Here is a 23396-nt window from a genome sequence, read left to right on the forward strand (position 1 = left end):
TGTGTGTGTGTGTTTGTGTGTGTGTTCTTACCATGCTGTGTGCAGTGTTTATTCAGTAGTTGTTTATTCCAGTCTGAGGACATGTTCCTCTCTCTTTCTCTCTGTCTGTGTGACTGTCTCTCGTCCCGTCAGGTCTGCCCTAACTCACAGTGCAGCCTCATGTTAAGCCCCGCCCACCAGCTGTCGGTCATTCCTCTGTGGCTCCTCCCCCTCCCCGTATCTCTGTCTCCCCCTGCTGGCAGTGTGCTGTATGTGTTTTAAATAATTAATAAAGAGAGATACCAGGGCTGCATTTCAGTAACGGTTTGAGTCGCCCTCGCTCACTTGGCCTCAGCCCTTGCTATGACGTCACACGGAGGCCCCTTGGAGGGCGGAGGGAAAGAGGGCGGAGGGGGAGTGAAAGAGGTAAATGGAACACACCTGCCCTCGTTCACTAACAGCCCAGACAATCATGGATCAACCACACGTTGTTGGAGTAGCGCTATACTGCCTATTCCAAATTACACAGAATATGCGGAGACTCATTTCATTGAGACGAAGACGTATTCTACGCTTGATGGCAATACGTCGGCTTATATACTTACACTTGTAAACGGTGGGCTCTGCCATAACTCTGCAACAGACAGTCTAATTGCACAATTTAAGAAAATGAATTAAATTTAATTCATTTTCTTCTTCCTTCTTTCTTCTTCTTCCTTGGTGGTGAATAGACAGCAGACAATGGTGTTTGAGGTTCATTATCGCCACCGCATGGACATATTTTTCGTGCACCACAGCAATGCATTGTGGGTGATATACAGCTCTGAAGTGGCCATCGTTGTTCACTCGATCACTCAGCCTTCAAGGGTCGATCTCACGGAGTTCACTTCAGCTGTTCAGGGAAATGGAACAGCCCTTAAGATGGCGGCGGGGATTCCCCCGAGGGCAAGTGCTTAGGGCAAGTGAGCGAGGGCGACTCAAACCGTTATTGAAACGCAGCTCTGGTATCTTCCAGTTCTCCAGCTTCAGTAACCCTAACACAGGCAATCAGAGGTCAGAGGTCAACACGACGCTGGTTATCAACAAGTCAACCAGGGTTTCCCTTTCCAGCTGTGAGTGCGTGCACATGAAAGAGGCGGGGCTTGCAGCATTTGACCAATCACAAGGATGGATCAGTCTATGGGGAGCAGAGTGGCATATTTCATGTACAAGGAGGAAACCATAATCTAACAGAAATATGAAGAAGTTAATATAATACAGGCAAAAAACAACAGTTTCATCTGCAACATGCAGGAAGGACAGCTGGCAACAACTCCTTACTAGCGGTTTAATATATAATATAATACGACGGCCATCATAACACTACTAGATCTGACTGATTACATTTACATTTAGGTCATTCAGCAGACGCTTTTGTCCAAAGCGACTTACAATAAGTACATTTGTCAAATGAAAGAAACAAAGAAACCACAACGTATCATTGCCAATAAAGTAAGAGCTAAAAATAGAACAAGTGTTAGGTCCTTGTCTGAGTAACGTAGTACGTTTAAGAGCAACAGTGCTACGATCAGAGTGCTATAGGTAAGGGTTTTTTTATTGGGGGGGGGGGGGGGGGGTTAGTGGGTCATGCTATGTAGAGTCACGTGAAGTCTGAACAGGTGAAGTCTGAACATTGATTACATCAATGTGTTCAGTGGTAGAGATGCTCCCTGCAGCGGTCCCGGGTTCGAATCCGCCCTGCTGCCCTCTTTTAAAGCATGTCGTCCCTCTCTCTCACCCCTTTAACTCTCACGCTGTCCTCCCCCAATAAAAGGACAAAACATCACTTTAAACAATGAATGTGTTGCTGAGATGTGTTCTTATGGTGGTGTTTGACATTATCAGCTGAGTAATGAGTCTGCACACAATGACAGCAGCTGCTTCAGAACATAATCAAGTCCTGCTAATGGATACGTCTAAATCCTGGTCACTTTGGTTTCCATCAGCTTCCATTACATTGAGTAGGACACGTCTGCTCCTGGAACGCTGTTACTTTAATTCCTCCTCCATCACTGAAGCTTGCTCCATCTGAACGCTGTCTCTCTGAACGCCCGTCTCTCTGAACACCGGTCTTTATGAACGCCCGTCTCTCTGAACGCCCGTCTCTCTGAACGCTGTCTCTCTGAACGCCGTCTCTCTGAACACCGGTCTTTATGAACGCCCGTCTCTCTGAACGCCGGTCTCTCTGAACGCCGGTCTCTCTGAACGCCCGTCTCTCTGAACGCCCGTCTCTCTGAACGCCGTCTCTCTGAACGCCCGTCTCTCTTAACGCCCGTCTCTCTTAACGCCCGTCTCTCTGAATGCTGTCTCTCTGAACGCCCGTCCCTCTGAACACCGGTCTTTATGAACGCCCGGTCTCTCTGAACGCCCGTCTCTCTGAACGCCGGTCTCTCTGAACGCCGGTCTCTCTGAACGCCCGGTCTCTCTGAACGCCCGTCTCTCCAAACGCCCGGTCTCTCAGTCTCTCTGAACGCCGGTCTCTCTGAACGCCGGTCTCTCTGAACGCCCGTCTCTCTGAACGCCGTCTCTCTGAACGCCGGCCTCTCTTAACGCCCGTCTCTCTTAACGCCCGTCTCTCTGAACGCCGTCTCTCTGAACGCCCGGTCTCTCTGAACGCCATCTCTCTGAACGCCTGTCTCTATGAACGCCGGTCTCTCTGAACACCGTCTCAAGGAGACTGAACACTGATCACCTCCACAAGCTTCACCTCACCTTGCTTCTTCACACCTGGATCATTCATTTAACACATAAAGCCCATGTGACCTTTGACCTTATGTCCACGTTGACTAGAGGCACATAATCCGGCTCCACTTGACTGAAGCAGCCAGTTCCTCTAGTCGAGGGCCGAGAGGTCAAAGGGCAGCCACATCAGGGTCAGTTCCCATCAAAGTGAGAGCTCAGATCCACAGAGCTCGTCCCGTTCCTACTGTTGTTTGTTTCTGTTCTTCAGCACAAACACACCTGAACAACAACAACAACGACTGGACTGAGTTCAGCTCCGACTGCAGGATTCCACAGATCAGGATGGATCCCCAGGACCAGTCATAGACCACGTAACAGAGTATCGCTCCTTCTCACGTCACTCGTTCAGGTTGTTTCGAGGCAATCCACATCTCAAACATTCGTAACACTCTTCAGTACCTGTCTAGAAAATCCCCTTAAAAATCCTTGACATTCCAGGAATTCCAGAACCTGTGAATTATGTTCAAACGGAGTCATTCAGGTCATGAAGCGTGGCTCGAGAACGAATGCATTGAGGTGCAAATGTACCTTTTCTTTCTATTTGCTGCGCAGACCACAAGCAACAAAGACACGTCAACTTAGATTCAAGGCTTTTAAAGCGTAACGAGGCTACTGATTCACGACACCCGATCATTAAACAGCGTTCAAAAAACTAAGTGATCATTGAAACAATCTATTTAAGACACCAGACACTCTGCAAACAAGACAAACATGAGATGAGACAAACTAGAGCTGTTCTTCTCAGTCAAACACATCTGTAGGTACGAAACAAAGCAGACGGTCCGACTGCAGAGTCTGCAGAAGCACCAGGAGGATGCCGGCCAAACAAGCAAGGCACTTACCCTTTGTGACCGAAGTACGAATCCCACACAGCTCCTCTCAGCACTGACGCAAAGTAATCCAAACTGAAAACCAAACCCACCAGGAGCAAAGGAAACACTTCAAATATCTGTAGAGTATCTGTGACAGCAGAGTTAGTAGATTCCAGAGAGACAGTAGAAACAGTAGAGACAGTAGAGTCCTCAGAGACAGCAGAGTCCTTAGAGACAATAGACCTTAGAGACAGTAGAGACAGTAGAGTCCTTAGAGACAGCAGAGTCCTTAGAGACAATAGTCCTAAGAGACAGTAGAGTCCTTAGAGACAATAGTCCTTAGAGACAGTAGAGACAGTAGAGTCCTTAGAGACAGTAGAGTCCTTAAAGACAGCAGAGTCCTTAGAGACAGCAGAGTCCTTAGAGACAGCAGAGTCCTTAGAGACAATAGTCCTAAGAGACAGTAGAGTCCTTAGAGACAATAGTCCTTAGAGACAGTAGAGACAGTAGAGTCCTTAGAGACAGTAGAGTCCTTAAAGACAGCAGAGTCCTTAGAGACAGTAGAGTCCTTAGAGACAATAGTCCTAAGAGACAGTAGAGTCCTTAGAGACAATAGTCCTTAGAGACAGTAGAGACAGTAGAGTCCTTAGAGACAGTAGAGTCCTTAAAGACAGCAGAGTCCTCAGAGACAGCAGAGTCCTTAGAGACAATAGACCTTAGAGACAGTAGAGTCCTTAGAGACAGCAGAGTCCTTAGAGACAATAGTCCTAAGAGACAGTAGAGTCCTTAGAGACAATAGTCCTTAGAGACAGTAGAGACAGTAGAGTCCTTAGAGACAGTAGAGTCCTTAAAGACAGCAGAGTCCTTAGAGACAGTAGAGTCCTTAGAGACAGTAGAGTCCTTAAAGACAGCAGAGTCCTTAGAGACAGTAGAGTCCTTAGAGACAGCAGAGTCCTTAGAGACAATAGTCCTAAGAGACAGTAGAGTCCTTAGAGACAATAGTCCTTAGAGACAGTAGAGACAGTAGAGTCCTTAGAGACAGTAGAGTCCTTAAAGACAGCAGAGTCCTTAGAGACAGTAGAGTCCTTAGAGACAGCAGAGTCCTTAGAGACAGTAGAGTCCTTAGAGGTCCAGCAGGGAGTGTTTAGTCAGAAACAATAAGCATGTGTTCACAGAGAAGCTCCCTGACAACATATCAGACAGCTCCACCCACCTCCCTCTCTCTCTCCCTGTCTCTCTCTCTGACTGTCTGTCTCTCTCTCGCTCTGTCTCTCTCTCTTTCTCTCCCCGTCTCCCTCTCTCTCTGCGCACACACACACACACACACACACACACACACACACACACACACACACACACACACACACACACACAGTGTAAGTGTTGGCAGGTTTTGCAGGACATTCTTTGGACGGTGAATTCAGTCTGAAAATAGTCCAGAAGAATACTTGAACACTTTGACCACAGTGAGAGCTGGATGACACACGCTTCACCTGAAGGCAGCTAGCAGCCGGCGGCTAGCAGCTAGCAGTCAGCGGCTAGCTGCTAGCAGCCAGCAGGAGTTTCCCAACATGGTCTCAATCTCTGTTAATGTTTACAAACATCACAAACTCCTCACTGATATATGTAGTTTAGTCGTCTCGACCCAACAACGTCGTTTAGTCGACTCAACCCAACAACGTAGTTTAGTCGTCTCAACTACGCAGTCTAGTCGCCTCAATGTAGTTTAGGCGTCTTAACCCAACTACGTAGTTTAGTCGCCTCAACGTAGTTTAGTCATCTCAACAACATAGTTAAGTCGTGTCGACCTGCGTAGCTCAGTCACTGCTTAACTACGTAAGTCAGTAGGAGGCTGAGTTGTGTGTTACTTCTATTGTATCTGCTAATGCCAAGTGGCAGGTGGTCCCCCCAGTGACCTTTGACCTCATAGGGTCTTTAGTGGGCACAGAGGGACTCGGACTCGTCTCTGGGGAGAAGACATGAGGAGGAAATCTGAATTCATGAATAAAAAGCAGCGTCGCACAGGGAGCTGGAGTGTGTGTGTGTGTGTGTGTGTGTGTGTGTGTGTGTGCGTGTCAGGTAAATTCACAGAGACTGATTGGTCGATAGCAATACAGGTACCGTTACAGCCCAGTTGGTTTATATTGTTACTACACAGTAGTTGATATATTCTGTTGTATATTGTTCTTATACAACAGTACCAATACTAGTGTTTTTCTATTATTCTGACATGTTATGTTGCTACCTTTCAGTTAACGCTATATAGGTGGCGTTATAAGCTGGTAAACTGCCTACATGCTACTTCTGTTAACATGCTAACATGCTACTGTTGATCAGCTAGCTGACCTGTGAGCGTGTGAACGGATGCCTATGGTTCATCCATAGCGGTGCAGCTCTCCACAGGCCTGGACATGAAGCTGGCAGGCCTCGGGTCAACATGTGCTTTGTGTTGCAGCAGGAATGTGAGGACTCAGCCAGACGGAGCATGAACGTGGAGGACTAATGCCCCCTGAGAGGGTAACAACGCTGGAACATGATTAACGACTGCTGGCGTGAAGCTAACCTTCATCACAGCGTTAACGAGGCCGGGCGAAAGAACGGACATGCAAGTGTCCAGGACGTCTCTACGCCGGCAAACGACTAGACGTGGGAGCAAAACCTCCATGCCAACGTAATTCACGATATTATACCAATAATCATCAAAACATGCTTAAAAACATTAAAACTACATTCAGGGTTCCTCCACCTTTTCCAAAGTCAAATCCAAGCACTTTAAGCATTTCAAGGTGCATTTCCATGCTTTTCCAGCCCCTTCCAGCTGTGGTAAACTCCATATTTGTATCAATCCAATGGTCAGTATTCAGTCTACTTATTATGTCACTTGTTCATCACATTAAATGAGATGTTATTGTATATATATAGTAGGACCACAAATGAAAGGAAAACTAATTCCACTAACAGATCCACAGAAATATAATCACCAACTATTTTCATCATCAAAAGTCATTAATGAACCGACCCAGATTCCTGAACCAGGGTATGAACCACCTTGCATGAATTATTTATTATTTGAATAATAAATAATATATCTGTGTATGTATTTGTTACCGTGTGTTTTGAAAGCAAGTTGCGGTATAGTTACCGGCCCGTGTCGGGGTCCCTGTCATCTCTCTTCTCCTGCTGTTCTGTTGTGGTGAGCTGGTCCTTTAAAAACAGCACCAGTCTAGTTCTGAGACCTGGCCCTGAAGGGGCCTCTGTGGAGTCTGCCTTGAAACCAAAGCTTTGAGGAGCCTACCAGGATCCCTGGAGGACTCTGTGAACCTGACACCTGAACCAGACTTGAATGGCTTCAAACCAGCAACCTTTTCAAAAGAGTGCTGAATATGTAGAGAAAAGGATTAGGGTGGGAGGTGAGACAGGAGGTGAGACGGGTCAGCTGGCTTCACAATAAATTACTCTCAGCTCCAAACACCAGTTTCATCCCGAAAGGCACCCAGATATATATTTTATATAATTTTATTTGAATTGATTGATGAATCTGTGAGTTTAAAGGGCCAGTACGCAGAGCTGTCTTCACATTCTGAGTTTTGTTTTCAGATTGAAGTTTCATCTTGTATTTGTTTGTTTTGTAGAAGACCTGGGGCCTGTACTACGAAGCGAGTTCAACATAGTACAGACGTAGCGCCCTTTTTCGGAACAAGTTCCTCCTCTTCGTCATGGGTGGGTCGCGCTGCCTCCGTTTCCTCGTGACGTTCACTCTCCGCCTCCGCCATGATTGTTATTACTCAGGTAAAGCTGTTTCTTCTTCGTCGTGCTCATTCAACCACGCAAGCAGTCTGCTGCAATGCCTGCAGTGCCCCGTGTGTCGAGGCGGTGTAATTACAGTCACTCAGAGCGATGCCACAGACATCTGCGCTTTCTCCGGTATAAACGGTATTGCAAAATCTCTACCGGTAGACACTTTTATACCATCACACGGTATAATACCGTCATACCGCCCAACCCTAACTGCACTCATGGGAACATTTAATTGTATAGTTAATTAATGTTATTATCTGAAGCTTTCAGGCAACATTATCACTCCTAAAAATACTATAGGTGTATATATATTGGTGAGAAATAAACGAGGAGGAGGAAAAATGACGTGTAAACGGTTATTGATTTTTCTAAACGGTTATGATTTATTATCCGTGTAGACGTTGACACCCCTAGTAGTTAATATTAATAATAGCCCTAATTTGAGCAGTAAAACTATATATAAAATATAATTTGAATAGCGAAAAAAATATGGAATGAAATTCAAATAGTATTATAGAGGAAAGTTGACAGCTCTAGTACAGAAGGTGGACTGCCAGCTGGAGAAGTGCCTGTCTGCCTGGACACTACCCTGGGTTAGGAGGGTAAGGCTGGGTAAGGAAGGTAAGGCTGGGTGAGGAGGGTATGGTTGGGTGAGGAGGGTAGAGTTGGGTGAGGAGGGTAGAGTTGGGTGAGGAAATGTAGAAATGGGTGAGGAGGTGGGTGAGGAGGGTAGAGTTGGGTAGGAGGGTACAGTTGGGTGAGGAGGGTAGAGTTGGGTGAGGAGGGTAGAGTTGGGTGAGGAGGGTAGAGTTGGGTAGGAGGGTACAGTTGGGTGAGGAGGGTAGAGTTGGGTGAGGAGGTGGGTGAGGAGAGTACAGTTGGGTAGGAGAGTAGAGTTGGTTGAGGAGGGTAGAGTTGGGTGAGGAGGGTAGAGTTGGGTAGGAGGGTAGAGTTGGGTGAGGAGGGTAGAGTTGGGTAGGAGGGTAGAGTTGGGTGAGGAGGGTACAGTTGGGTGAGGAGTTGGGTGAGGAGTTGGGTGAGGAGGGTAGAGTTGGGTGAGGACATGTAGAGTTGGGTGAGGAGGTGGGTGAGGAGGGTAGAGTTGGGTGAGGAGGGTAGAGTTGGGTAGGAGGGTACAGTTGGGTGAGGAGGGTAGAGTTGGGTAGGAGGGTAGAGTTGGGTGAGGAAGGTACAGTTGGGTGAGGAAGGTACAGTTGGGTGAGGAGGGTAGAGTTGGATGAGGAAGGTACAGTTGGGTGAGGAGGGTAGAGTTGGGTGAGGAGGGTACAGTTGGGTGAGGAGGGTATAGTTGGGTGAGGAGGGTAGAGTTGGGTGAGGAGGGTATAGTTGGGTGAGGAAGGTAGAGTTGGGTGAGGAAGGTAGAGTTGGGTAGGAGGGAACATTTGGTTGAGGAGGGTAGAGTTGGGTGAGGAGGGTAGAGTTGGGTGAGGAAGGTAGAGTTGGGTGAGGAAGGTAGAGTTGGGTGAGGAAGGTAGAGTTGGGTAGGAGGGAACAGTTGGGTGAGGAGGGTAGAGTTGGGTGAGGAGGGTAGAGTTGGGTGAGGAGGGTAGAGTTGGGTGAGGAGGGTACGGCTGGATTACAGACTGTGACTATACAGCCTCTGGTTGGGGGTGGAGCCTAGGTGGGCCAGTATAATTACTGAGGGGGTCTGAGGCATCACATCTATAAACGCTCTGAGCTCCGGTGGAAAATTACCGCTGTGAGCCGGAGCTCTGAGCGACGGCACAACTCATCACACAAGAATGTGAGCAGGTTTTCCACCTCACTGAACAATTAACAGGCAGCCAATGAGGAGGAGGAGGGCCAGGCCTGGAGCTAAGCCCTCACAGAATAGATTCATTCTTGGCCTGCTGTTCCCAGACCTGCTGGTTACAGTCTCCACAGAGACACTCAGAACTCCAGGCTGGGCACCCACATGTCATGTTACCAACGTTATCCTGCCAAAAAAACGAGCCCAATAATCATCACACACTGGTAATCACACTAATATCCAGGGCTCCTGCATCTTCTCCAAAGTCAAATTCAAGCACTTTTCGAGCATTTCAATGTGCATTTCCATGCTTTTCCAGCACCTTCCAGCTGTGGTAAACTACATATTTGTATCCAATCGTCAGTATTCAGTCTACTTATTATTGCACTTGTTCATCACATTAGAGATGTTATTGTCCTATAAACAACCAACATGATGTGTGGAGGTGACGGGGAAGTCACCTCCACAGAGTCTAACACCAAACCAACATCAGCTGCAACACAAACACACCTGTTGAACTGCTGCATAGAAACAAAGAGAGACCTACATCACCATGCATCTCTTACCTCCCGGCTCACAGCAGAGTGTCTGTTCCTCTGGTTCAAGTCCAGACCTGCAGCCCGGAGACCACCGCAGTCCTGCAGGGAGTAAAGTCACACAGAGCTTCAGCTACGGGCGGCGTGCTGCTCCTTCTTCCTAACGGCCCAAAAACCCTGGTTTTACAGACAACATCAGCACTGATCCCCAGTCAGCTACGCACGGCTGAACCAGGACTTCCAGGGGATCAGCTCTGAGCAACACAAACAGCTGAGGGGTAACGACAGCTGTGTCGGGAGGACAGGCGGGGTTTCCCTTACAGCCAAACGTCCAAAACCATTTTATATGTCCTGTTGCCATTGTGACCGTGAGCAGGTCACGTCTTTATAAGGGAAACCGTCTTAGGGCAAGTCATGGGTAGCTAACTAAGGTAGCAAATACTTCCATCAGCCTTTAAAATATCAGAAATGAATTTATCTTTTTTCCTTAAAAAGCAATCTTTAAATGTCTTGTTGCATCCAACCGACAATCATAAACACAAAGATGCTCAGATGACGATCAACGAGACGACACAACGTTAATTAATCAATTAATAAAAAAAAGTCTCCCGTCAAGCAAAAGCAAATGACACTTCCCCGTGTTATGAATGTGTGTTGAAAGTGAGTCATATAGTCGAAATGTAAAATACATGTAGAAGTTGGTACCTTCTTGACCGGGAAAATAAAGACAGTGACTTTTTGGCGCATGTGGATGAAAGACAACAACTCCCACAATGCACAGCTCCGCAGGCCACTCCCACTGATCTGTCCCCCCTCGCCAGTCCACTGCCGGTTTTCACTCCCACATCTCAAAGTCATCAACAAAGGGGAACACAGAGAACACGATGGAACTTTACTGACACACATTTAGAGGAAACACTCAACTCTGGACCGGGCCAATGGTGAGCTTACTGGGCTGGCGGTGATGTTACTGGGCCGGCGGTGAGCATACCGGGCCGGCGGTGAGATTACCGGGCTGGCGGTGATGTTACTGGGCCGGCGGTGAGCCAACCGGGCCGGTGGTGAGCTTACCGGGCTGGCGGTGATGTTACTGGGCCGGCGGTGAGCATACCGGGCCGGCGGTGAGATTACCGGGCTGGCGGTGATGTTACTGGGCCGGCGGTGAGCCAACCGGGCCGGTGGTGAGCTTACCGGGCTGGCGGTGATGTTACTGGGCCGGCGGTGAGCATACCGGGCCAGCAGTCCGGCAGTGAGCTTACCGGGGCAGGCGGTTCGGCAGCCAGCGGATTTTGGACAGAGCGCAGAGTAGCATTTTTATTCTGAGTCTGAAGTGAGGTCCCACCACTGGTCTGTAATAGGTCTGTAGTCTCAGTGGTTCCCACCACTGAACTGTAACAGGTCTGTAGCCTATGTGGGTGCTGCCCCCTACAGGCGGGTTGAAGACATGAGAACTAGTGTTGTAGTCTCACCCCCTCTAACCAAAGAGCCTCCAATGATGCAACGTGAGGATATTTATCGAAGGCTCTTTTTAGAACAGAAACACGGAGATCTCCGTCTGAAACGAGGGAATGATACTACCAGGTTTCTAACGCTTCATGCAGACGGTGAAGTGTCCATTGAAGTGTGATGATGGGCTGAAGTTGATTTGAATCCCAGATACAGGTGAATCTGTGTGTTAGCCGTTAGCTGCCACAGTGAACACACGCTGATCCTACAGGATTTGTACACTTCAGGACAAGCTGCTACAGAACCCATGTACACACCTCCTCTCACATTACATTTACATTTAGGTCATTTAGCAGACGCTTTTGTCCAAAGCAACTTACAATAAGTACTCTCTTTTCCCCCCAACCTCTGACACTCACATTGCAACTCGCATCTCGGACTGTCTGGCTGACATCTCTGTCTGGACAACTGCACATCACCTCAAGCTTAACCTGAATAAAACCGAACTCCTCTTCATCCCAGGGAAAGACTGCCCTCGCATGGACCTGTCGGTCACTGTCGAGGGCATCACAGTATTGCCTTCCTCAACTGCGAGGAACCTGGGTGTAATCCTCGATGACCAACTATCCTGCACCCCCAACATCACTGCTGTGGCCCAATCCTGCAGATTTGCCCTCTACAATATCCGCAGGATTCGGACCTTCCTCACAAAGGATGCAACGCAACTCCTGGTCCAAGCACTGGTCATCTCCTTGACTACTGCAACTCTCTCCTGGCCGGACTCCCGGCCTCGGCGACTAAACCATTGCAGCGTATCCAGAACGCTGCAGCACGCCTTATCTTCAATCTACCCAAATTCTCCCATGTGACCCCCCTCCTCTGTGACATCCACTGGCTCCCTGTTGCAGCACGCATCCAATTCAAGACGATGACACTGGCCTTAAAGACCATCAATGGAACAGCACCCATCTACCTTCAAACACTGGTCAAACCTCATGCCCCGAAGCGAGCACTTCGCTCCTCTACTTCAGCTGGCCGGCTGGTACCACCATCGCTGAAATCAAACAAATGTCGCTCAGCAAAGTCCAGACTCTTCTCTGTTCTGGCGCCTCAGTGGTGGAACGAACTCCCAAATGTACTTATTGTAAGTTGCTTTGGACAAAAGCGTCTTCTAAATGACCTAAATGTAAATGTATGGAATACAGTATTTATGAGGTAAAAGCCATGCTTTTTCCCAGTCTATGGGTGCAGTTGAATAGTCAAAAAATAAGGTCCTAACTCCTATTCCTAACTCCTATTCCTTGACCTCTGGGGAAAACGTCACAGGGTTAAGGAAAGGCGATAGGAGAACTCAAAAGGATTTAGGAAAAGACGGCCGCGGTGCTCAGAGAATCCGACCGGACTTTCACTAAGCTACGTCATTAAAACGCGGCCGCTGATGATTGACAGCTGATGATCGGCACTGGCGATTGAAGTGCGTCTGCGCTGGATAAACTACAATAATGGACTACAAAAAGTGCATCGTCCACTTCTCCACATGTTGGTTTTATCAACAGCTGGTTCACTGACCGGCTTCAGGTCCAGCAGCTCCTCCTTCCTGTTTGACCGGTTGCTTTATTTACGTTTCATTTGTGGTTTTAGTTTCGTTTTTGTCAAGTTTGTAACATTGAAATAATAAATAAATAATAATAAATAAAAAAAATACCATTCAATTATCACTGTCCACACACATTTATCATCACTATTCCAATTACTATATGTCTGCATGAAAGCAATTGTTAAATATGCAAATAGGCATTGTTTGTTTTCATGAACGGCCGAGGTGTGCGGCACTTTAAATGTTGCTCTCGCTAAGAATTGTCGGTCGGCGTAATCTCCTTTCCTTTCGTATAGGAAGGTCTGTTGCATCCTATGCTAAAGGAGCTCTGAAAGGAAGCATTGGAGCTCCTTTCCTTTGCATTTAGAGAATTCGAACGGCTCTTATTATGGCGGCCACTTGTTTACTTCCGGGTCACTTCTTCAGTTAGGAACCTTCCTAAGCAAAAAAGACTATTCGACTGCACCCTATGTCCTCTAAATGAGAGCGCCAATAAAACTGTCCTCTTGGAGAAAACCTCTTTTTATCTTGAAAATGTTTTCTTATGTTTGTTGTTACATTTTTTGTCTTGTATGTTAATACCATTCAAATGCAAAACAGGTGTGTCCTCTGGTCTAATTCCTTCACAGAAGGATAGGTGACTTTTCATTAAATTGAGTAAACCAGGAGGGATTGCTTTTATCACCGAGTTGTATTCTTTGAAAGGTATAGGAAAATTATGTTGAGATATAAAACTCTCATAAGAGAGGACAAGACCATGTTCATCCAAAACATACTTCTCTCAAACCATTTGGAATAAAAAAAAGAGATTTATTCCTTATAGTTATTATTCCATAACAGAGTTTTGTGAGGAGAAAAATTGTGAACGAAGCACAATTTCCAGGAAAGAAGTGATTGCTGATGAAATGTGGACAGTATGACCGGAAGCTTTTCGGGTGAATAGTTGCAGGATAAAATGAAAGCAAGCCCACCAATTTTGTCAAAAAATATGATTGGGGATGAAGAACCACAATGAATTTTGATGTGTCAAACATCTTTTTAACCAATTGACCTTCCGCTCTGCTGTTAGATAGAACAGCATTTTTAAGTTTGTGTTTTATTTCTCCAGATGAAATCCAGAAATAGCTTGTTGTCGCCTTCAGCTTTCGACAAAAGGACCCTGCCATATAATGTTAAGTCTCTCTGAAGCCAAAGATTAAAAATATCTCTAGTTTTTTTATTCTTCCAGAAAAGTTCATTTGTTGCCTTGCTATTACATTTTTTGTTATATGAATGCCCAAATACTTGACCGTGTTTTTTATTGGGATATTATCTATGAAGGTATCGTCGCAATTGTGTATGGGCAATAATTCACATTTAGATACATTGAGTTTCAAGCCTGATGCTAATGAAAACTGTTTAACTAGATCAATAGCTTTGACCAACTGTTCTTTGTCTTTCAGGAAAAGGGTTGTATCGTCTGCCAGTTGAGAAATTCTTATTTCTCTATCAAATATAGAGATGCCTTTGAAATCTGTATCATGGACTATATTTAATGACAATAACTCAGCAACTAAAATAAATAGAAAGGGTGAAATAGGGCATCCTTGCCTAACCCCATGATTTATATCAAATCTATAAGAAGTTCTGTGGTTGATAATTACTGAGCTATTAATTCCTTTATAAAACATTTCAATAGTATCTATAAATTTATTTCCAAAGCCAAACAATTTAAGACATTCTGTGAGAAACTTATGTTCAATGGTGTCAAAGGCTTTGTAAAAGTCTAGAAAGAGAATGAATGCTTCTGAGTGTACTAAATCTGCATAGTCTAATAAATCCAAAATAAGTCTGATTTTATTACTTATGCATCTATCCTTAATGAAACCGGATTGTGTTTCAGCAATAATATGAGGTAGACCCATTTTTAATCTAGTTGCATAAACTGATGCTAAAATCTTGTAATCAATAGTAAGGAGAGTGATGGTTCGCCAGTTTTCTATCAATAAGCTGTCTTTATCTGGTTTGGGAATTAGCGATATAACGCCTTGTTTCATAGTTGCAATCATCTCTCCCCAACCCACACATTCACAGTACATACAAAATAAAGGTTCCTGAATGATGTCCCAAAAATGAATATAGAATTCAACTGAAAGCCCGTCTATACCTGGGGATTTACCCTTTTTCATTGAGAAGAGAGCAGTCTTGATTTCCTCTCTGGTCAGGTTAGAGTCACAAGTTTTTTCCAGGTCCTCAGCAATTGTCACTGTGTGTTTTTTAATCTTATTAATAAACATTTCACAAGAGGGATTGTTGAATTCTGATTTGTACAAGTTGCTATAAAAGGAAAAAACAGAGTCAGAAATCAATTTCTGATCTGTACATTTACTACCATTAATAGTAAGCATATTTATTGACTTTCTTTAACCATTTCTTTTCTCCAAGGCAAAAAAATAGCTGGAGTTTGTTTCTCCTTCTTCCAGCCACTTGGCTCTAGATCTCACAAATGCACCCTTGGCTAACTCAATGTAAATCTGATCTATTTTTAACTGTATCTCCTTTACTTCTAACTCCTCTTCAGAAGATAAGTCGGGTTTAGATAAGGGAAAACCAATTCTGCTCAGTAATTCAGCTTCTGTTTTATTTTTGAGGGCTTTTAACTCTTTACTCCTCTTAACAGCAATACTTCTTGTCATAAACTTGAAGTACTCCCATTTCTGTGTATATTCACCATCTGCAATTTCATTAAAGATTTCGCTGGATAGACATTTTATACTATCATTAAAGCAATTGTCTATAAGAAGGGCATTATTACATTTCCAGTATCCTCGTTACTTAGTCGTATTCTGTGAGCCCCCTAATTTCAGAGTGATTTTCTTATGATCTGACAATGGAGCAAAAGAATGGGAGACATCTTCCACATACTGAAGTGCAGAGGAAGCAACTAAAAATAGATCAATCCTGGATCTAGATGAAAGGTTACTTTTAGACCATGTAAAATCCTGTATATCTGGGGTGAAAAAACGCCAAGTGTCGGTCAGGGAGAGATCTGAGCAAAGTTTCAAAACAATATTGTTGTTCAGAAAAGATTGAGACAGTTTTGGGGGGGAATCTATCCATTGCATCATCTGGACATTCATTAAAGTCGCCACCTAAAATTACGTAAGAGTTAGGATATTTGTGTGATAGATCATGTATTTTTGAGGTTATCTGACTAAAGAGTATCTTATTGGATGAATGAGAATTATGCCCATAAATATTACATACTATGAAATTTGAATTATCATGTTTGAAAATTATGAGAATCCATCTACCATCATGTGAAGACACCACCTCTAAGATTTCCCCTTTAAATTTATGCAAAAAAATTGAGACTCCAGCAGAGCGGTTAGTGCCATGACTACAGTAAATCTTATTTCCCCATTGCCCTTTCCAGAACTTAAAATCCGACTCACTCGAGTGCGTTTCTTGTAAAAATATTAAATCAGCCTCACTATTTTTACAGAATAGAAAAGTGGCTTTTCTTTTCAACAAATCGCGTATACCTCTCTGACATTCAATGACATAACCGTTAGAGAATCAAACTTAAAATCCATCAAAATAAAAGGATCAAATAATGTAATAATCTTACAAATAAATAACAAGAACTTTGAAGTGTGTTTTAGATTCCTTAAACGAGGAAGTGGTAGACAGTCAGAATAATTTGTGACTATACAAAAATATAGTATTGGTACCATCAACAGTCAGTTTAAATTAATTTAATCAATAACTATCAAGCACGTTGGGTTAAACCCAGAATATTGCCGTTCAAACAGAACACATTTTCCTTCTGTCTGTAATTGTGAATTTTATAAACTAAAAATACTATTGCTCTAATAATTAAGCAACCTTGCAATGCAAGTCATGAGCAAAAAATGAATTAATGTAAAGAGAAAAGAGAAAGAATACATAGGATCATTTATCTTCTTTACCCCTTGGAACAAATAATATTTGTATAGAATTTTATAAGGGTATGGAATCAATCCAAATAATGTAGCTGCTGGTGTCTTTAACAACGAACTGGCTAACTTTCTTTTACAATATCAGCTGTCTCTTAATGTCAACAGTTTGGAAATTGTTACAATCACCATCTGTCACCTCCAGAGGTTAAGTGTTTTTAGGTCAATGGGTCTACGCCTAGTTATATCCTCCCTGAAGATGTGAACTGTTTGGAAACAGCCTTCTTCATCCGTCATCACCGAAAGTTAATAGTTCAAAGTTAGTAAGTTTGTGCATAGTTCTTTATAAACACCCTGGAGATGTGCAGTGTGTAGAAAGCTTACCACACTGTATGACTCCTTTCTGCGTTTATCTGAGTAAAAGGTTTCAATTAATGTCTAAATGGTCAATCTTCTTCCCCTCTATCAGAGCATAGGGTCCTAGAAAGGACGCCTTTTTACCTTCCTCCCTTGCTTTTTCCACAAGGGGCCAGAGTTTTTCTCTAGCCACTCGATCCTCCGGGGAAAGTGCCTCCGTGAGACGCAACTTGTTGTCCCGCAGAAACTTGCCCTTGGCACTCTTCCAGACAGCATCACGGATACGTCGCAGCGCGAAGAGGATGATTAGGGACCGGTGGGACCCGTCATTTCTAGGGTTGGGCATCGTTTGGATTTTACCGATTCCGATCCCGATCCTCTGTTTCGTTTCCTGTTCTAAACGATTCTCGATTCTGATTCTTTGAGGTGCAGGTCAACAGGTCCAGTGTTGCCACAGTTACTTTGAAAAAGTAATCTGACTACTGACTACTCCTTTAAAAAGTAACTTAGTTAAGTTACTGACTACTTGATTTTAAAAGTAACTAAGTTAGATTACAAGTTACTTTATTAGTTACATTCAACAGCTGCCGACTACCGATTTTGCCAATACTCACTTTATTGATGTGCTTTTTTAACAGTAACATCAACAATTAGGGCTGGGTAAAAAAATCGATTCAATCGATTTTGGATCGATTTCATTTAAATTTTGCAATATCGATTCATAGGGCATGAGATCGATTTTTCCCCATGAAGTTTACCCCTCGTGCGTGATGCAGCAGTGGCGCGTTTACGTCCGGTTGACGTTCATTCATGCGCACAAGCGTGCAAGATGGCTCCTATAGGTGACGTTAGCGCCCTGGTTTGTGGCAATTTTGCAGAACAATGGCCGCGTCAACATCGACAACAGCCACCGAGGAGCCCGCACTCGCGCTCCGTCCGGAGAACCGTAAACTCTAAGACGCGCCGCCCGGAATACTGCCCGGAAATAGGCAAACAAACACTGCCGAACAGTCGCCACTGACGGCCCAAATAATGTCCGAAAGCAGCCTGGAGCTCTCACCGACACCGGGCAGCACACGGCTCCGCGAGCCCACAATTACGCTCCGCGAGCCCGCACTCGCGCTCCGTCCTGAAAACCGTAAACTCTTAAGACGCACCGCCCCGAATACTGTTATATATTATATATAATATTGACGTTGACTGATACACTGCCCTCTGGTGGACAAAACATATACAACTTAAGTACCATACCATACCATATAGGTCTTACTGAAGGCTTTTAATGGTCAAAAGATTATTAATAAATATTTGAATATATTCGAATATTAATATTAATAAACAAACGAACTTCGAATATGCTTTTTGGGCAAAAGTCAAGGCCCTAGTGCTCGATCCATGCTGCAACGTAAACATCTGACTGAAACAGTTATCCCCATGATGTATACATGTGTGAAAGACGACATCCTAACGAAAATGCAGTCAGCAGAGAGTGTCGGCAGAACTTGTGTTGTTTATGGTGAAGAGCAAACAATAAAGTACATCTGTATTTTGTAACACAGTTGAGCCATTTTCATTATGTAAGAGCCAATCGAATCGAATCGAATCGAATCGAATCGTGATTAATCGATTCAGGACCTTATGAATCGAAATCGAATCGATTTAGGAAATTGGCCACGATACCCAGCCCTATCAACAATGTATCCACTGACATTTTAAGTTGCACTTGAAAACTATTTCCTGAAAGAAAATACATGTTTTTATATTAAAAAAATAAAGACAGTCTTTCTTGACTTCACTTAACTTAAATAATTGTTTGCATATTGTAATGGCATTAACATCATGAATGAACATTTTATCAATATTGCACCGGCATTAGAGCAGCAAGGATTGGTTTTATGGAACAAAGGATGAACACAGTCCTCAAGTATGAGCGGCGTGATGATGAAGGGAGGGGGCGGGGCCAGCAAGCAGCGAGACATTTCTCCACTAAACACTCAAGAGAGACTCCGCTCGCATTTCAGCACAGACTGAGTTAGCAGGAGCTCCGTGAAATCGAGAACTTGTCTTGTTTATTCACACGCTGCGCCTTTTCACCGTCACCGGGCGGGACCTGCTCTTTTAATGTGGTCGTGCCATGCTGTGACTCTAAATGTTTTTTTCAAGTTTGACGTTGTATTCTTGAAAGTAGACAACACTTTGTTGTTAACACAGAGTGTACAACGAACCTTTATGTTGCCATCTTTTGCTGAGATGAAGTAGAAATAATGCTTGTATTTCCAGCTGATAAATGCGTATCTCTCCCCCTCCATTGTTTACGTTTCTGCCGGTATAGCGACTACACGCGACCGTCCGTGAAGGTGTCGGCTAACATACGTCACCCCCCCGAGACGCAAGAAGAAAGCAAATCTTTTTTTTTTACTGACAAAAATAGTAACGCGCCGTGTATTTGGATAAGTAACTTTAATCTGACTACTGGTTTGGCAATAGTAGCGCGTTAGACTACTCGTTACTGATCGTTCTATCGCGGAGTCTCCGCATGCCGGGTGGAGTAATACAAACAAAGTAGTACGAGCGGAGTAAAACAAACAAACTAGTGCGGACGTTTAAGAACCGAAAAAAAAGGATCGCAATTCCAACAGCTTCTTAACGGTTCCAGAACCGGAGGTTAGGAACCGGTTCCTATTTGGAACCGGATCTCGATGCCCAACCCTAGTCATTTCTCTTTGGACCAAGACGATGTGCGATGTCGACACCCTCTTGTAGATATTCATGAAGCCCCGGGGCAACTTTTCCAAGGATGTTAACCACCACCGCTCTCACGTCTTCGTTCATCTCCTCCCTTACTCCGTGTAGTTTCAATGTCCATCTGTAACTGTCGCGCTTGTTTTCAGCAACACCTGCCCTCAGAATTCGGTTCTCTTTTTTCAGTTGTTCAATTTCTAACTTTGTCTGTTTCAAAGTGTCTTTGTGATGGTTATTATCCACCACAAGTTGCTCAACGGTGAAAGAGAGTTTTTCAATGCGTTGAGACATTGCTTCTGTCGTGAGTTCAATCACTGAAGTCTTACGGAACGTCTCGTCATGTTTACTGGAGAGCTTTTGGATAGCTACCAAAATGTCCGCGCTGATATTTGCACCGTGGCCGTTAGAGTCCCGTTTCTTCCTCTTGTTGACATGTTTCGCTTGGGTGCTACAGGCCTGGCCCGAAATTGTGTCCATTGTATCTTCAGGAGCAGTTTCTGTGCTTTCCTCACCTGGTGCATTCATGTCCACTGACTTTTCAGAGTCACTCACGTTAGCATTGGAAGTCATCTTCTTTCCGTCTCTGACGTTAACGTTCGTTGGTACGTTAGCTAGCTTGTGTTCAAACTTTTACCGTCTGGGTTTTTTCCTTTTCCACGGAATAATAGTCCTGGCACCAAAGCGTTACCGTACTAAAGTCACGTTTTTATCATTAAAACTTTCAAATTAATTCATATTCTGTCTGCCTAATCACAAAGCCTCAACTTGTTTGACGGAGAAACTTTGCGCCCCGCATCCTACGCCTCCGCCATCTTGGCCCGACACATTAGGCAAATTCAAGTTGATGTAGCCGCCTGCAGCGCGCTACCTAACGTGATGTATTGTGGGTTGAAAGCGATGCATGATGGCTAGAATTGTGTCCGACTTAGCAGCCGACTGCAATAACGTCACAGGGTTGCGACCATATCACGTGACCCAAAACATTGCGGGAACAAGTTTTTAAGAGCCGCTTCTTGCAGCGCATGGCAGCGCGGTCTACGACGGCTGCAACCGGCTTGTCCACACCTCCGCTACAGCGGAATGGTTCTCATTGGTTAAAAGTTCAATGACGTGTGTTCAGGTCCGCACTTGGCGGCCACCTTGTGGTGAAATGATTGAATGATTTGCATTTTTATTTTGGTCGCTTTGATCTCATGGCTTGATCTAAAGTTCTGTGCATTGTGCTGTGAGTAGGCCTATTATGTCTGGTTACTACAAACATAGAATGATAATACAAATATACTGGAAACAAATAATGCCTTCCACATGTTGCCTTGCATGTGTGTGTGTGTGTATGTATATATGTGTGTATAAATATATATACACATACATACACACACTTGTATGTACATATCCTCTTTGGTTTGCTGCAGTGTTCTATCGCTTGAGCACTATAGTCACGTTGACTTTGTTGTCCGACTTGACGGCGTTTGGCTGCCGTCTCTGTTAGAGCCCGCCCCCTCAGACACCTGCAGCTCTCGTCGGCGTGATGTGATAAGTCAAGTCAAGTCAAGCCAAGCCCATCCTGAACAAGCCTAGTGTCGCCCGCCTGCTAGCTAGAGCGCCAACAGTTTAAAACATGACGTCATACTGCTCTTTCTGACCACCTGGCTGACGTTAACGTTACCTGGGAAGCGGCAATACGACCCAGAAAAGTGCCGCCAGCCCGATGCTAACTAACACGCTAACTAGCGCCAGCCCTGACGCATCAACAACAACATCAACACGTAACAGTTCAAAAAGCTTCGTCAGACCACCTGACGTGTCCCAGCCGTTAGCGCCTAATTAGCAGTTAGCGGCTAGTTAGCAGCTAATAAACCGTTAACGGTTTGTTAAAGGAAGCTGAGCGAGACTAAAGGGCGTAACGTTAATATCAGCTAACGAACCGGAGGTAGCGCCCGTGTGTGGCCGGGAAGAAGCGACACCTGCTGGGTGTGTGTCGTCCACACTCACCGGCGGGTCGGAGGCGTTTCCCCCGTCTTCGGGCGAACGTTCCCTCGTGTTTCAGTCCGGTTCTCCTGTGGGGGCCCGGCGGTAGTCCGGTTACTTAGGTCGGTTTAATCCGTTATTCATCTCTACTAATTAATCTGTCCGCTCATCAACAAACAGCGTCCATGTGTCTGGCACCTGACTTACGGTTACACGCACATGTATGTCACTTCCGGCTGCCTTCTTGGTTTGGTTTCATTATTTTGTTTTAATATATTTTATTAATTCATCAACAGTGACAATAATCAAACAGCATGGTAAACATACAACATGTACAACAATAACAGCAGAAAAGAGATCAGAATATACTGTATATCCAGAAATCATCTTAATTTGTAAAAGTGTTGTATAGGGTACACAGATCCAGGGTTTTAAGAGCTTTTTGTTTCAGAGTTTAAAATGACTAAATGTATTGTTTGAATTCATTTTCGAAAATTAAAAATAGTGGTGTATGAATTAAAACATGTAAGTATATGCAATTTTGCAAGTAATAGTATCAAATGTATAATATAGTATTGTTTTGATTTGGTAGAGGAATAATAAAAAAACAAAAAATACATTTTCATATGTAAGCAGAGTCGATATATTGAGAAATAAAAGTAAAATCAATCTCTCTCTCGGAGTCGTTTCAGAAAGCAGGTTTAGTGAAAACCCTGAGATGAGGGAAATGTAGTTTATTCTCAACCAACTCTGGAAAAAGTTGCCGTCCTTTCCTCGTCACCCTAATCGATATGGAAATAAAAGTGATTCTAGCAGCTTTACGTCAGGATTTTGATTACCGATCACATATCTAAACAATATTCTCTACTCGCGGATTATGTCCACAACCAGATTCTTTGCAGAGCTCTTTAGATTTTTTGCGAACGGGAGTTTTCTGAAATGTTTAAGTACATTTCTGTGTTGAAATAGACACTTATATTTACTGTTTAATATGTCAAATATGATTAAAATCATTATGCCTTAGCCTACCTATTTGCGCAATATTCTTATGCTTAATTTTCAGCTTGTTGTGCCTGTGGGATTACACCACTAGACCACCACACTAGATCAATCGACTGTTTCATTCAGTTATACGCATTAATTCAGGCAGTGATTGTCTGCCACACCAACTATCTCTACTTTGATGCAGTTACGTTAAGGATGAGCTCGTTTTCTATATAAACACTCTAATAATAGTAATATCTAAGGTAATATCTAATAACTCTCCCGGTTGCCATGGTGAATCGTAGTATCGGAGCTCCATTCATGATGGCTTTGTCGAGTCGACAGGCACGCGCGTAACTCAGAGTTTATATACTCAGAGTTGATTGAACTAATTCAGAACTGCTGTTCTGGAACCGAAAACTCAGAGTTGTCCATCTCAGAGTTGAACAACGAGAGTTCAGGGTTAAGTTCAGAGTTGAACCTGCTTTCTGGAACGGGCCCCTGATCACTAGTGAACACAGAGTGACTCAGTGAGAAACACAGCTGACATTTATTGACACGTTTTTGACAGACGGATTTGTCTCGTTTGATTTTGCAACTCGAAGGCAGACGTGATGCTCTGAAGTACATGAATGGTTCTGCATTCAGACACAGACACACACACACACGAGTCTCTATGGTGGATCCGGACCTGTTAAACCCACCTCA

General features: G+C 44.3%; 1 protein-coding gene across 4 annotated transcripts in view; it reads right to left on the reverse strand.

Annotated features, from left to right (window-relative positions):
• plekhg4 (pleckstrin homology domain containing, family G (with RhoGef domain) member 4) overlaps nucleotides 1-148 on the reverse strand; it is a 45552-nt gene extending 45404 nt beyond the window's left edge. For all 4 annotated transcript variants that reach the window (XR_014597341.1, XR_014597342.1, XM_084012573.1 and 1 more), the window contains exon 1: nucleotides 32-148. Coding sequence is in view for 2 of the 4 variants with exons in the window: in XM_084012573.1 (XP_083868699.1) it covers nucleotides 32-34 (3 nt within the window). In the remaining 2 variants the exon portion in view is untranslated. The remainder of the gene's footprint in view (nucleotides 1-31) is intronic.
• Nucleotides 149-23396: the final 23248 nt, after the last annotated feature.

This window comes from Eutrigla gurnardus (assembly GCF_963514095.1).
Source record: "Eutrigla gurnardus genome assembly, chromosome: 1".
Lineage (NCBI taxonomy): Eukaryota > Metazoa > Chordata > Actinopteri > Perciformes > Triglidae > Eutrigla > Eutrigla gurnardus.